This window comes from Leptopilina boulardi, unplaced genomic scaffold (genome assembly GCF_019393585.1).
Source record: "Leptopilina boulardi isolate dan_hultmark-lab unplaced genomic scaffold, ZJU_Lbou_2.1 LbouV2_362, whole genome shotgun sequence".
Taxonomy (NCBI): Eukaryota; Metazoa; Arthropoda; class Insecta; order Hymenoptera; family Figitidae; genus Leptopilina; species Leptopilina boulardi.
The window spans coordinates 823,480-838,213 of record NW_026137932.1 but is presented as its reverse complement, the minus strand read 5'-3'; the positions used below and the strand labels follow the sequence as shown (position 1 = coordinate 838,213).

The 14,734-nt window shown below is 24.5% G+C and overlaps 2 protein-coding genes across 2 annotated transcripts in view; both read left to right on the top strand.

The window, feature by feature from the left end:
* Positions 1-11,165, top strand: part of LOC127286543 (torso-like protein) — a 44,017-nt gene extending 32,852 nt beyond the window's left edge. Inside the window, exon 4 of the mRNA XM_051313001.1 lies at positions 9,782-11,165. Coding sequence (XP_051168958.1) covers positions 9,782-10,177 — 396 coding nt within the window. The 3' untranslated portion in view covers positions 10,178-11,165. The remainder of the gene's footprint in view (positions 1-9,781) is intronic.
* A 1,731-nt stretch (positions 11,166-12,896) lies between these two features.
* On the top strand, positions 12,897-14,718 carry LOC127286611 (uncharacterized). The gene is made up of 4 exons (XM_051313102.1): positions 12,897-13,188; positions 13,759-13,937; positions 14,024-14,190; positions 14,421-14,718. Exons 1-4 carry the CDS (start codon positions 13,017-13,019, stop codon positions 14,620-14,622), a joined length of 720 nt encoding a protein of 239 aa, XP_051169059.1. The 5' UTR covers positions 12,897-13,016; the 3' UTR covers positions 14,623-14,718.
* The last annotated feature ends 16 nt before the right edge of the window (positions 14,719-14,734 follow it).

The following is a 14,734-nucleotide window of genomic DNA, read 5'->3' as shown; positions in this document are numbered from 1 at the left end:
TTATTATTTTCGAAAATTTGTTTCACAGACATTTATATCGATTCAATTCTTTCATAATAATTCGATAAGAAGTCAAAAATATATATATATATATATATATATATATATATATATATATATATATATATATATATAATAATTATGTCGCAAACGAAAATCATTTATATCTGAGATTTTGCAAGATTTGCATTAAAAGAAAGGAGGGGAAAAAAACAGAAAGATTTTTATAACCTTTCTTTAAGCTCAATATATATATATATATACATTGAAACCTTTAAAATTTTCATTCTTATAATCATATAGACATTTGAAATTAAAAGAATATACAGGGTGATTTTTATGTTCCGGACCCCCAAAATATCTTGAAAGGAAATAGTTTTTGAGAAAAATGTTGTATACAAAAGTTGTCAGGTTGAAAAAAATCTATTAAATTGTATAATTAAAAAACGGGCCCAGGGCCTTATGTGGGCCCTACAAACAAAAAAGTAAATTTTTTAAATGGAACCAAGTATTTTCAAACTCAGATTCTTGTAGCCAGTGATTTCCTCTTTTCAGACATGTGGTAACTTGTGGGCCCAAAGTTAAATTTGGGCCCAAAATTTGATTTTTTGTGGTTTTAAAGGTAATTTTAGTGTAACTTAGTTCCAAGGGGTTTTCAGGGTCCCTGATTACGAATATGAAGTCAGTTTTTAAAAATTTTCAATAACGGACCCAAAATGACTAATTAAAATTGAAAAAAATTAATGAAAATTATAAAACTTCTTATTTTAGACTTATTTAGCCTTCTAATTGTTAATTAAATGTTACTTTTATTGCTTTTAAATTAGTATCATAAACCTTGGGGTAAAAAATTAGATTTTTACAAATTTTAAATTTAGGGGCTTATAAGGCCCAAAATTCGATTTTTTCTGATTTTAAAGGTGATTTTAGTGTGACTTAGTTCTAAGGGGTTATTGGGGTCCCTGATTAGGAGTCTGAAATCAGTTTTTAAAAATTTTTAATAACGGACCCAGAATGACTGATTAAATATGAAAAAAATGAAGGAAAATTATGAAATTTATTCTTTTAGACCTATTTAGCATTTTACTTGTTAACTTAATGTTACTTTTATTGCTTTTAATTTAGTATCATAAACCTTGGGGTAAAAAATTAGATTTTTACTAATTTTAATATTTAGCGGCTTATAAGGCCCAAAATTAGATTTTCTTTGGTTTTAAAAATAATTTTAGTGTGACTTAGTTTCGAAGGGTTTTCGGGGTCCCAAATTATGAATCTGACATCGATTTTTAAAAATTCAAAACAGCGGTTCAAAAATGACATAAAAATTAATAAAATTAAGGAAAATTATACAACTTTTTATTTTAGACTTATTTAGCCTTCTAATTGTTAATTCAATGTTACTTTTATAGTTTTTAATTTAGTATCATAAACTTTAAGGGAAAAAAAATTGATAGATTTTTACTAATATTAATGTTTAGGGGCTTATAAGGCTGAAAATTCTGTTTTTAGTTCTTTTAAACTCATTTTTAAACAACAAAATTCGATATTTTGTGGTTTTAAAGGTGATTTTAGTGTGACTTAGTGCCAAGGAGTTTTCGGGGTCGCTGATTACGAATCTGTAATCAGTTTTTAAAAATTTTTAATAACGGACAAAAAATGAATGATTAAAAATGAAAAAAATTAAGGGAAATTATAAAACTTCATATTTTAGACTTATTTACCCTTCTAATTGTTAATTCAATGTTACTTTTATAGTTTTTAATTTAGTATCATAAACTTTAAGGGAAAAAAAATTGATAGATTTTTACTAATATTAATGTTTAGGGGCTTATAAGGCTGAAAATTCTGTTTTTAGTTCTTTTAAACTCATTTTTAAACAACAAAATTCGATATTTTGTGGTTTTAAAGGTGATTTTAGTGTGACTTAGTGCCAAGGAGTTTTCGGGGTCGCTGATTACGAATCTGTAATCAGTTTTTAAAAATTTTTAATAACGGACAAAAAATGAATGATTAAAAATGAAAAAAATTAAGGGAAATTATAAAACTTCATATTTTAGACTTATTTACCCTTCTAATTGTTAATTCAATGTTACATTTATTGCTTTTTATTTGGTATCATAAACCTTGGGGTAAAAAATTAGATTTTTACAAATTTTAAATTTAGGGGCTTATAAGGCCCAAAAAACGATTTTTTTGGATTTAAAGGGGATTTTAGTGTGAATTAGTTCTAAGGGGTTTTCGTGTTCCCTAATTAAGTTTTAAATTCATTTTAGTGTAACTTAGTTCCGATGGGTTTTCGGGCTTCTTGATTACGAATCTAAAATCAGTTTTTAAAAATTCAAAATAGCAGACCCAAAATGACTGATTAAAAATAAAAAAAATTAAGGATAATTATGAAATTTATTATTTTAGACCTATTTAGCATTTTACTTGTTAACTTAATGTTACTTTTACACAGCTATAAATTTACTATCCTTTGGGGTCAAAAAGGAAGATTGGTTTATTTTTTAAATTTAAATTTTGGGGGCTTATGGGTTCCAAAAGTGGATCTTCTGTAGTTTTAAGAGTTATTTTAGTTTCAGGGAACTTTCTAATCTAATTTTTGGCCTTATAAGCACCTAAATTTAAAATTTGTAAAAATCTAATTTTTACCACAAGGTTTATGATACTAAATTAAAAGCAATAAAAGTAACATTGAATTAACAATTAGAAGGCTAAATAAGTTGAAAATAAGAAATTTCATAATTTCCCTTAATTTTTTTAAATTTTTAATCAGTATTTTTGGGTCCGCTTTTTTGAATTTTAAAAAACTGATTTCAGATTCGTAATCATGGACCACGAAAGCCCCTTGGAACTAAGTCACACTAAAATTATTTTTAAAATCAAAGAAAATCTATTTTTGGGCCTTATAAGCCCCTAAATATTAAAATTGGTAAAAATCTAATTTTTAACCCCAAGGTTTATGATACTAAATTAAAAGCAATAAAAGTAACATTAAGTTAACAAGTAAAATGCTAAATAGGTCTAAAAGAATAAATTTCATAATTTTCCTTCATTTTTTTCATATTTAATCAGTCATTCTGGGTCCGTTATTAAAAATTTTTAAAAACTGATTTCAGACTCCTAATCAGGGACCCCAATAACCCCTTAGAACTAAGTCACACTAAAATCACCTTTAAAATCAGAAAAAATCGAATTTTGGGCCTTATAAGCCCCTAAATTTAAAATTTGTAAAAATCTAATTTTTTACCCCAAGGTTTATGATACTAATTAAAAGCAATAAAAGTAACATTTAATTAACAATTAGAAGGCTAAATAAGTCTAAAATAAGAAGTTTCATAATTTCCCTTAATTTTTTTCATTTTTAATTAGTCATTTTGGGTCCGCTATTGAAAATTTTTAAAAACTGATTTCAGATTCGTAATCAGGGACCACGAAAATCCCTTCGAAACTAAGTCACACTAAAATCACTTTTAAAACCAAAGAAAATCTAATTTTGGGCCTTATAAGCCCCTAAATATTAAAATTTGAAAAAATCTATTAATTATTTTACCCCAAGTTTTATGATGCTAAATTAACAGCAATAAAAGTAACATTGAATTAACAATTAGCAGGCTTAGTAAGTCTAAAATATGAAGTTTCATAATTTTCCTTAATTTTTTTCATTTTTAATTAGTCATTTTGGGTCCGTTATTGAAAATTTTTAAAAACTGACTTCATATTTGTAATCAGGGACCCCGAAAACCCCTTGGAACTAAGTTACACTAAAATCACCTTTAAAACCACAAAAAATCGAATTTTGGGCCCAAATTTAACTTTGGGCCCACAAGTTACCACATGTCTGAAAAGAGGAAATCACTGGCTAAAAGAATCTGAGTTTGAAAATACTTGGTTCCATTTAAAAAATTTACTTTTTTGTCTGAAGGGCCCACATAAGGCCCTGGGCCCGTTTTTTAATTATTCAATTTAATAGATTTTTTTCAACCTGACAACTTTTGTATACAACATTTTTTTCAAAAACTATTTCCTTTCAAGATATTTTGGGGGTCCGGAACATAAAAATCACCCTGTATATAACTGATGGATGAAACTTTATATGGACAATATGTTGCTATATATAAAATATAAAATACAAAAGGTGTATATTACTATCGCATCCAAGTATCTTGAGAGATTACATTGACAATTTACATCATCGCGTGTTCATATTGAACTGGCAACGAGGCGAAAGTTATATAATTTGTTTTAATCTCCTTCTCGAAATGTTAACTATCACCTCGTGTGTGAGAGATTCTCAATGAGAGAAAAAAAAAAATTTTTTTTTTCTTCTTTTTTTGATAAAATTATTTCAAAAGAAATATTGTCATAATTTTTTTTTTTTTTAAATCATTTATTTACAGTAATAAATAAAACAAAAAAAAATGTTTACAATTAAAATTTGTTATTATTAATGAAAGAATTTAAAATTCTCCTTTTTATTTTTATTAATAATATTAATTTTGACCAAATAATTATTTTATCAAAATTTTTTTTTAATGTATATCTACAAATAATTTACAATATTTTAGATTTTACATAAAAATTTTTTTTGTATATCAATTTCCCTTCTTTCTAAAATAAATAATATTATTTTTAAATTATTATTAAAAATTTTTTATTGTAAATAAATAAATAAATCTTTGAGAAAAAAAAAGTATTTAACTGATATAAAAGAAATTTTATTATATGAAAAGAAGGTGTATATTTGAGATACAATCGTGACTATCAACTAAAAGTTCAAGGCGAAACTCATTTAAATCACTTCATTATTATGAGATAACAAAAATCTTTTTTTCTCACGAAAATTATGGAGAAGTTCAGTTAATATTCATTAATTTTAATTTTTTTTTTATTTCCTTATTTACATTCTATTTCAGACAATAATTTTTAAATATTTATTTATTTTATTTTATTTTTTTTTATCTAATTATTATTATTTTATTTTTTTTTTTATTTTTGTTAAGTAAACAGGCAAAAAAGTCTTTAAATACAAAAAATGAAAATTATTATTATTATTGTTGTTGTTATTGTTATCATTAATATGATTGTTATTTTTGTTAATATTGTTAATATTGTTATTATTAATATTTGCATTATTTTAATTTTTTTATTAACTATGAATCACTATTTTTATTACTATGAAAAATATCAGAAAACCGAATCAAATATTAGTAAAATTAAATAAATATCTCAATGTTAATATGAATTTCGTTCATTTTATAATTTATAGTCTATAACAAAGAATTGTTTTATTATATTAAATTTAAAATATTGTTAATAATATTTATATATATATATATATATATATATATTTTTTTTTTTTTTTTTGCATATTACTCTATTTAGATTAAAAAATTTTTTCTTGTTTATTATTCTGTTTAGATAATAAAAATTTCACTTATGAAGATCCACACATGGATTGAAACGTTTGAACAATAATTATTTGATTTCATTATTTGGATCCTAAAGCCCATGAAAATCACCAACACAATATTTTTATTATTATTATTATTATTATTATTATTATTATTATTATTATTATTATTATTATTATTATTATTATTACTATTATTATTGTTAGCAGTATTAGTTTTCTTTATTATTTTATTTGTTTAATTAAAAAATTTAAAAAATTTTAAAATTTTGTAAATTATAAAAAATATTAATTAAAGTAACTTATTTTTATAGGTAATTTGAAATAATATTATATTATATATTTTTTTTTTAATTATATTATTATTATTATATTATATTATATCAAAAAAAATATATCTTATAAAATTTGTGTCTTCTGCGTATATAAGATGAGAATATTTAAATAGATAATAATAAAAATACAATAGTTTCCTCTTTTTTGTATACATATATACATTTGAATAGTATATATATATATATATATATCTCTATGTCAAACTTGCACTTTATCCAAGGACGGAAATCTATGTTGAGATAGGCCTTTATCGGTGACGAAAAAAAAAATTAACGCTATATAGATATGAGTCAGAAGACTGTAAAAGTCCAATATATATATATTATTCTGGGAAATAACTTCATTTTTCCCATTTGAGAAAATTGACTGATTCATTTTTAGAGTTTTACTAAATTACGAAATCAGAAATTCATACAAATTTTTTTTTTTTAATAATATTATATTGTTAATGAATAATAATGAGAACAAATTTTATCCCACGCTCTTTGAAAAAAAAAAAAATCTAATCTGTAAAGTTTATTTTATTTATACTATTACTAATTAATCTCGTATTATTTGTTATAATTTATTTATTATATTATATTTTTATATTATATTATTTTATGTAGTTTATTTATTATTTTATTTATAAATAAATAATTTAACAAAGTAAATAATAAAATAAATACGACAAATAATATAATTAACTAAATAAATATATAAATAATAATAATAATGTAATACCTAATAATAATAATAATAATAATATAATGATATTTAAAAAAAAAATTTAATCAATAAAAAAAAACTCGAAAAATATATAAATATTACAATAAAAAAAAAATTCAAATTCAAAATGGTAAATATGTCATGTAATTATTATCAACAGATGAAAATTATTTTCTCAAATTACAGATTCCTATTTTATTTTTATTATCATCCATTACTAACAGAAAAAAATTTAATTTACTTTATTAATTATAAATGTTAAATATTTAATTTATTTGTTTAAAAACATTTTTTTAATTATATTTAATTCAATATTAAGTTATTATGAATTTTAATATTTATAAATCATAATTATAACCAGCAAAAAGTAAAAATAATTTCTAGAAAATAACAGATATCTTTATTATATATTTATTACCGACACAAACAACTGGTTGATATAGTGATAGGAAGAAATCTACTGTTCATTTACCCAGTGAAGAAAATTTATTTTATCGTTTCAAACTTTCACACCAGAGTTCAGAACTATTTAAGGGTATTCCGAATCGGAATGTATTTTTTAACGTATTAAACAAAAATCTTAATGGCAAAAAAAATTGTTTCATAAAAAAATTGCATTTACAACAAATGTGGTTGTTGTTCTTGTTTTTTTTTGTTATTTCTCTTCTGATTCTTGTTCTTCTTGTAGTTCTTGTTGTTTTTCTTCTTGTTGTTATTATTGTTAATATGTTCCTCTTGTAATTTTTCTTCTTATAGTTCTTGTTGCTCTTGTTGTTATTATGGTTCTTGTTCTTGTTGCTCAAGTTACTCTTGTTGTTCTTCTTATATAGTTCTTGTTGTTGTTATTCTTGTCCTTGTACTTGTTTTCTTTGTAGCACTTGTTCTACTAGTTGTCATTGTTCTTGTTGCTCATCTTCTTGTTGTTCATCTTCTTGTAGTTCTTGTTATTGTTTTTGTAGCTACTGATCCTCTTGTTGTTCTTGTTGCCCATCTTGTTCTTATCGTTCTTTTTCTTGTTGTTGTTTTTGTTCTTGCTATCCTTGTTATTGTTCCTGTTTATGTTGCTCTTCTTGTTCTTGTTGTTCTTCTTCTTAAAGTTATTGTTGTTTTTCTTCTTGTTGCGCCTGTTATCTTTGTTCTTGTTGTTTTTGTTAATTTGTTGTTATTTTTTTTCTTGTTACTCTTATTGTTCTTGTTTTTGTTGTTGTTCTTTTTTTGTACTTGTTGCTCCTGCCCTTCTTCTTGGATTCTTCTTGTAGTTCTTGTTGTTTTTCTTCTTGTTGTTATTGTTGTTAATGTTCCTCTTATAATTATTCTTCTTATTTTTCTTGTTGCTCTTGTTGTTATTGTGGTTCTTGTTCTTGTTGCTCAAGTTACTCTTGCTATTCTTCTTCTTATATAGTTCTTGTTGCTCAAGTTACTCTTGTTGTTCTTCTTCTTATATAGTTCTTGTTGTTTTTATTCTTGTTGCGCCTGTTACTCTTGTTGTTCTTGTTACTATTGTTGTTGTCCTTCTACTTGTTGCTGTTCTTGTTTTCTTGGTTGCACTTGTTCTCCTAGTTGTCATTGTTCTTGATGCTCATCTTCTTGTTATTCATCTTCTTGTAGTTCTTATTATTGTTTTTGTAGCTACTGATGCTCTTGTTGTTCTTGTTGTCCGTGTTCTTGTTGCACATCTTGTTTTTATCGTTCTTTTTCTTGTTGTTGTTTTTGTTCTTGCTGTCCTTGTTATTGTTCCTGTTTATGTTGCTCTTCTTGTTTTTTTTGTTCTTCTTATTGTAGTTTTTGTTGTTTTGTTGTTCTTGTTGTTTTTGTTAATTTGTTGTTCTTGTTTTTCTTCTTGTAGTTCTTGTTGTTTTTGTTCATTTGTTGTTCTTATTTTTCTTGTTACTCTTGTAGTTCTTTTTTTTACTTGTTGCTCCTGTTACTCTTTTATTTTTTTTCTTCTTCTTCTTGTAGTTCTTGTTGTTTTTCTTCTTGTTGCCGCGCCTGTTATGTTTGTTCTTGTTGTTTTTGTCAATTTGTTGTTCTTATTTTTCTTGTTACTCTTATTGTTCTTGTTTTCGTTGTTGTTCTTTTTTTGTACTTGTTGCTCCTGCCCTTCTTCTTGGATTCTTCTTGTAGTTCTTGCTATTGTTGTTCTTTTTATTTTTATTCTTATTGCTCTTGTTGATTTTGTTGTTATTGTTTTTCTTCTTGCTTTTGTTGGTGTCCTTGTTTTTGTTCATATGTTTTCTTCATTGTTCTTGTTGTTTTTGTTCTTGATGCTCCTGTTCTTCTTGTTGTCTGGGATCTAGTTGTTCATCTTCTTGTAGTTCTTGTTGCCCCTCTTGTTTTTGTCGTTCTTTTTCTTGTTGTTGTTTTTGATCATCTTGTTGTCATTGTCCTTTTTGTTTTTGTTCTTACTCTTGTTCATGTTCTTCTTGCTCTTCTTCTAGTAGTTCTTGTTATTTTTCTTCTTGTTGTTCTTATTCTTGTTGTCTTTGTTCTTGTTCTTACTGTCCTTGTTATTATGATTCATCTTGATGTTTTTGTTGCTTGTTATTGTTCCTGGTGCTCTTCTTGTTCTTATTTTTTTTGTTGCTCCTGTTGCTCTTCTTGTCCTTTTTGTTTTTGTTCTTGCTGTCCTTCTTATTGTTGTTCTTGCTCTTGTTCATGTTCTTGTTGCTCTTGTTCTTGTAGTTCTTGTTGTTTTTCTTCTTGTTGTTCTTGTTGTTTTTGTTCTTACTGTCCTTGTTATTATGATTATTCCTGCTGTTTTTGTTGCTCCGGTTGCTTTTCTTGTTCTTGTTTTTTTTCTTATTGTTTTCTTTGTTCTTGTTGTTTTTGTTCTTACTGTCCTTGTTATTATGATTATTCTTGCTGTTTTTGTTACTCCTCTTATTCTTCTTGTTATTGTTCCTGGTGCTTTTATTGTTCTTCTTCTTGTACAAAGTTCTCGTTATTGTTTTTGTTGTTCTTCTTCATGTACATAGTTCTTGTTATTGTTCTTGTTGTTCTTCTTCTTGTAGTTCATGTTGCTCTTCTTGTTTTTGTTCTTAAAAGGGATAGAAAGAAATAGAAGAAAATACAAATAAATGGAAAAAGATAGAAAGACTGAGAAATGAATAAAAATAAATAGTAAGAGATAGAGAGGAAGAAAAAGAGAAAAAAAACAATAAAAAATCTAAAGATATAAAATGAGATAGAAAGAAGATAGAAAGCGAGAAAAGTAAATAAAAGATATTACTTTTCAATAGAATATTTAAATAGAATATATGTATGTACGTTTTTTTAAATATCAATAAACTCGCAAAAATTTTAAGAATTCTTTATCTTTTTCAGGTGTTTGTTTATAGGCCAGAGGTGTATCTTCAAATAAAAGAACGACTAAAAACGCGAGGCGTTGCTGATCTCTCAAATCTTGAATTGAGTAATTATTTTTCGCCATGGTACGCAGAGCATATGGGTAGAATTCAGTCAGCCAGTGGAAATTATTCAGTTGAGGCTTGGGCAAAAAAACAACTTGAAGTTCAGTATTTTATTTTTACTTATTCAAGTCTTTTGAAACTTCACGGCGATATTGATCTTCTTCGACAGCTTAATACACTTCTTGGGAATGAAGCGCTTCTACAACTTCAACTTCGTGCACTTCTACCATTCTTTAAGGACGCTAAACTCAAGGAATGGTTCATTGAAGTTATGGACAATTATTCCAAACTCTGGGAAATAAATGAATGAATCACCAAATGTGCTTAGGATAAAATTTTATTAAGAAGAAGAAGAAGAAAAAAAAAAAACACACACAAATTATGAGCGCATAATTATCACATAAAAAATTATTAATTAGAATTTTTATTTTAAAAGAATTTTTTTTTAGAAATAATTCCATCAAAATGGTAATCCAAAAATTGAAAATTCATCTAGAAAATAATTATTTCTAATAAAATTTTTGAAAATGAAAATTATAATTAATGTTTTTTTTATGGGATAATTATATGCGTACCACACAAATGACGCTAATCGCTTCAAGAGATATTTTTTCTGTAAACTCTGTATCTATTTCAATAAGAGATGAGTTTCGAGACTGAGAAGCAAAAAGCGCCTTTAATTTTAGATATACAAGAATGCTGTTATTTGTTATATATATATAAAAAAAATAAGTATTTATTATTATATAATCGTTAATAGAATTTTATAGTCCTTTTTAATTTTTTTTTTCTCCAAACATTATTATTATTCCATTATTCGAAACTCTTCGAATAAATGCAAGAGAATGTTTGTCAAAAATTTCCCACTCTTCTTTTTTCTACATTTAAATTATAAGAAATATATTAATTATAATAAATTATAATTAAAAAAAAATTTGCTAAAATTATTGAAAAATTATAATTTTTTATATTATATACATTCGACGAGAAAAGGATCAATCAAAAAAATCATATATGTGATTTATTGATTTTTAAATTTAAAAAAAAAAAAAAAAATTTTTTTTTTTGAAGAACCAAGTTTTTTTTTTGAAAATTGGCATAAAATTAATAATGTAATTAATTGAAAAACTTTTTCAGACTGCGTAGATTTAAGTTATAAATATTATAATATTATGTGAAAGAAAGGAGAGAGCAAGTGCCAAAGTTTGAGTATTATAAGAAAGTAATGACAATGTAAATAGAAAAAAAATTATAGGAAAATTATAAAAAAATAAATATAATTAAATATATACTTTCAATCATGTGCATATTAATATTTCATCCTAAATAAAATATTAATCTATTAATTCTATTAAAAATTTATAATAATAATAATAATAATAATAATCTCTCTCTATATTATAAAAAGATTTCGCCGTTGTCTCCAGTATGGGTGATTCCATGTTAAGTGTACCCAACCCATGTTTTTACCAAAGTTAGGTTAAGTTAGATTAAGTTAGGTTATAGGAATGGGTCATTCCATATCAAGTATAATCAACCATAAACCCACAAGTGAATTGACGTGGAACACTTATATTAGTATTAAAACGAACAAAACCTCAAAATTAAAGGTCATAGGTCTCCAGAATTCAAGGTCATGGATCAAATATAACCTTAAAATTCAAGGGCATAGTTTCCAGGATTCAAGGTCAAAGATCAAACATAACCTTAAAATTTTGGGGCATAGGTTTCCAGGATTCAAGGCCTATATATATATATAGTTCATAATAGTCAGTTACAAAATTTTGAATCTACAATTCTAAAATAATTGCAGAATTAATTTTAAAAATTGTCATTTAATTTACCCAGATAGCACGTAACCTTGCAGAGCAACCTTGCGGCAAGCTTACCGCGCAATATTGCCAACCTTGCACGGCAAGTTTGCCGCAAGCTTCAAATGTCCCATCTAACCCAAACTTGCGCATGGTAAGCTTGCCGAATGATTGCAGTGTAAGCTTACTGCAAGATTGAACAGTATGATTATCGCAAGATTGCATGGTAAGCTTACCGAAAGATTGCAGTGTAAGGTTACTGCAAGATTGTGCATGGTTGCCAATAACCTTCCCCAATCAGCACAGAAGTTTTCTGCGCAGTAAATTTTTTTGACCTCCCAAGAACTGGTGCTCAATGTATGTACAAAAATAAATTTCCCTCCCTCAAAACAATTTTTTTTTGGCAAGCCAAGCTTGCCATAAGGTTGCTGAGCAAACTTGCATGGCAAGCTTGCTGCAACCTTCTGTGTTGATTGGCAAGGTTATTTGGCAACCTTGTACCAACCTTGCGACAAGCTTACCATGCAAGCTTACTGAGCAATCTTGCTGTAACTATACACTGCAATCTTTCGGCAAGCTTACCATGCAAGCTTGGGTTAAGTTAGGGTTAGGTGGGACATTTGAAGCTTGCAGCAAGGTTGCTATCTGAGGAGCTTAATGAGGAATTGTACTTATGAGATATAAATGATTAAAGAAAATGAATTAAAAACTATAATTTGTATATAAATAAATTAACTTTTTAATTGTTGAGGTTTAAAAAAATGTATTCTCCATTTATTGCGCGATATTTTTTTTTTTTTTTTTTTTTTTAAGAATCAAATGGAGAAAAAATGTAATATTATATTTAAACAATAAAAAAGTCGAATTCACAATAATAAATTAGGGAAATATGTACAATATTTTTATAGTTAAAATTTGAAATGGTAAAAGAGAGAAAAAAAAATGAATTCATTTCGATTTCATGCATTTAAGTTTATGTATATGATTGTTAATTTTCAATTTTTTCTGGTTCGAATTGTCAATTTTAGATTACAAAAATTATTTCACATATAAAATTTTAATTTTTATTATTGATTTATCATAAATATAAAAGGTGGTTTATATTATATAAAATAAAAAAAGTAAAAATTTTTTCTTTAGACAAAAATTGAACGCTCCTACAATATTATACGTGAAATGAAAAATACGTCTTATAAATCGAATTTATTTTGGAAAAAGTTGTTATTCAATATATTGTAGTTGCTAGTGACGGTCAGTTCAATTTATAATTTTATATAAATAAATCATCATTTAAATTATATATAAAATTTTTTTATAAATTTATAAAATTTCATTATTATGGAGTTAAACTCTGATAATTTGTCTGATTTTGTTAAAAATGTGGAAATTTTAAAAAATGGTGAAACTATAAAATTTTCCATTCAAGCAATTCCAAAAGATAGATACGATGAAGCTACAGATCATATGTGTAAATTTTTCATAGCCGATGAACCTGTATTTGAATCTGAAAGTAAGTTACATTTTTTTAAATAAAAATTTATTTTCTATTTTTATTTATTTAAAAATGTTTAAATATATTTTTTAAAATTAATTATTTTGTTGAGAATAGAAAATTTTTTTAATTAAATTTTATTTGGGACATATTAAATTATATATATATATATATATATATATATATATATATTAGTCTCTGTTGTCCTCTATATAAGTAACATTGAGTAAACATAAACAAGAATTTCAGAAGTATTTCTAATAACATGAAAATTTGAATTTATATAAAATATTTAGAATTTTTTTCTTTTATTTTTATTTATTAAAAACTGCTTTTACATTTGAGTAAATTTTAATAAAAACGATGATATTCGGACAAATACATTCCGGACACATTCGGACAAATTTGTCCGATTATCGTTTTTCTTAATTAATCCACTTTAATTTTTTTTTATTATATTTTTACGTTATAATTTATTATTGCATATTTTTTAGTTTTATAATTTAATTAATTAAAACAAAAATTTAATGATCACGTCCCACCTGCATCAAAATTTTCTATACTTAAAATATATTTTGCCACTTTTAGATGTGAAAAATGATCCAGTAGCTATGAATGAGATGAGAAATATATTTTCTAAAGTATTGAATGACAATTTAAGTTTAGGGGCATTTTTCAATAATCCAAATGGTGAAAAATCAATTTTGGCAGGAATGAATGTTCTTTATATTGGCGGAAAGAATGGAAAAAATTATTTCGGTGAAAGTGTAAATTATTTTTTTTTTTTTATTATATTAAACTATTTTAGTAATAATTTTTTTTTTATTTATTAATTTATTTTAATTTATTTTAGTTTAAATCTGAAAAAATTAAAAAAATAATGGATATTTTGAATATTTTATCGGAAAATATTGATACAAAAAAATTATACGATAGTGATAATTATATAGGAGGTTTTGGTCTTAGTGTTGAGCCCACTTATCGTGGAAATGCAATTGGTTATCATCTTCTTATGGCACGGTAATTTTTTATCAATTTTACATTTGTAAATAATAATAATAATAATAATAATAATAATAATAATAATAATAATAATAATAATAATAATATTAATGAACAATAAATAGGTAAAAAATAATATTAAATTAAATTATAAAAATAAAAGTATATTTTCTTTTAGTTAAATTCCACAGAAAAAATATACAAATTTTTTTTTGTCATTAATTACTAATAATAAAAAAAAATTTCAGAAATGAATTTGGCAAGAGGTTAAATATTTTTTCAAGTGTCACCATTTTCACATCATCGGCATCAATAAAATTAGCCTATCGAGCTGGATTTGAAGTATTATTAGAAAAAAGAAACGATGAACTTATTGATGAGAATAAACAATTGTTGATACCAACATGCAAGACAACAATTTTTAAAACTATGGGCAAGAAACTTATTTAAATAAAGTTTATTAGTTTTATTATTTTTCATAAAAATTTATTTGTATCTTAGATATTTCATATTTAATAAATAGATGATAATAAAGTAATATGAAAATTATTATTTTTAAATA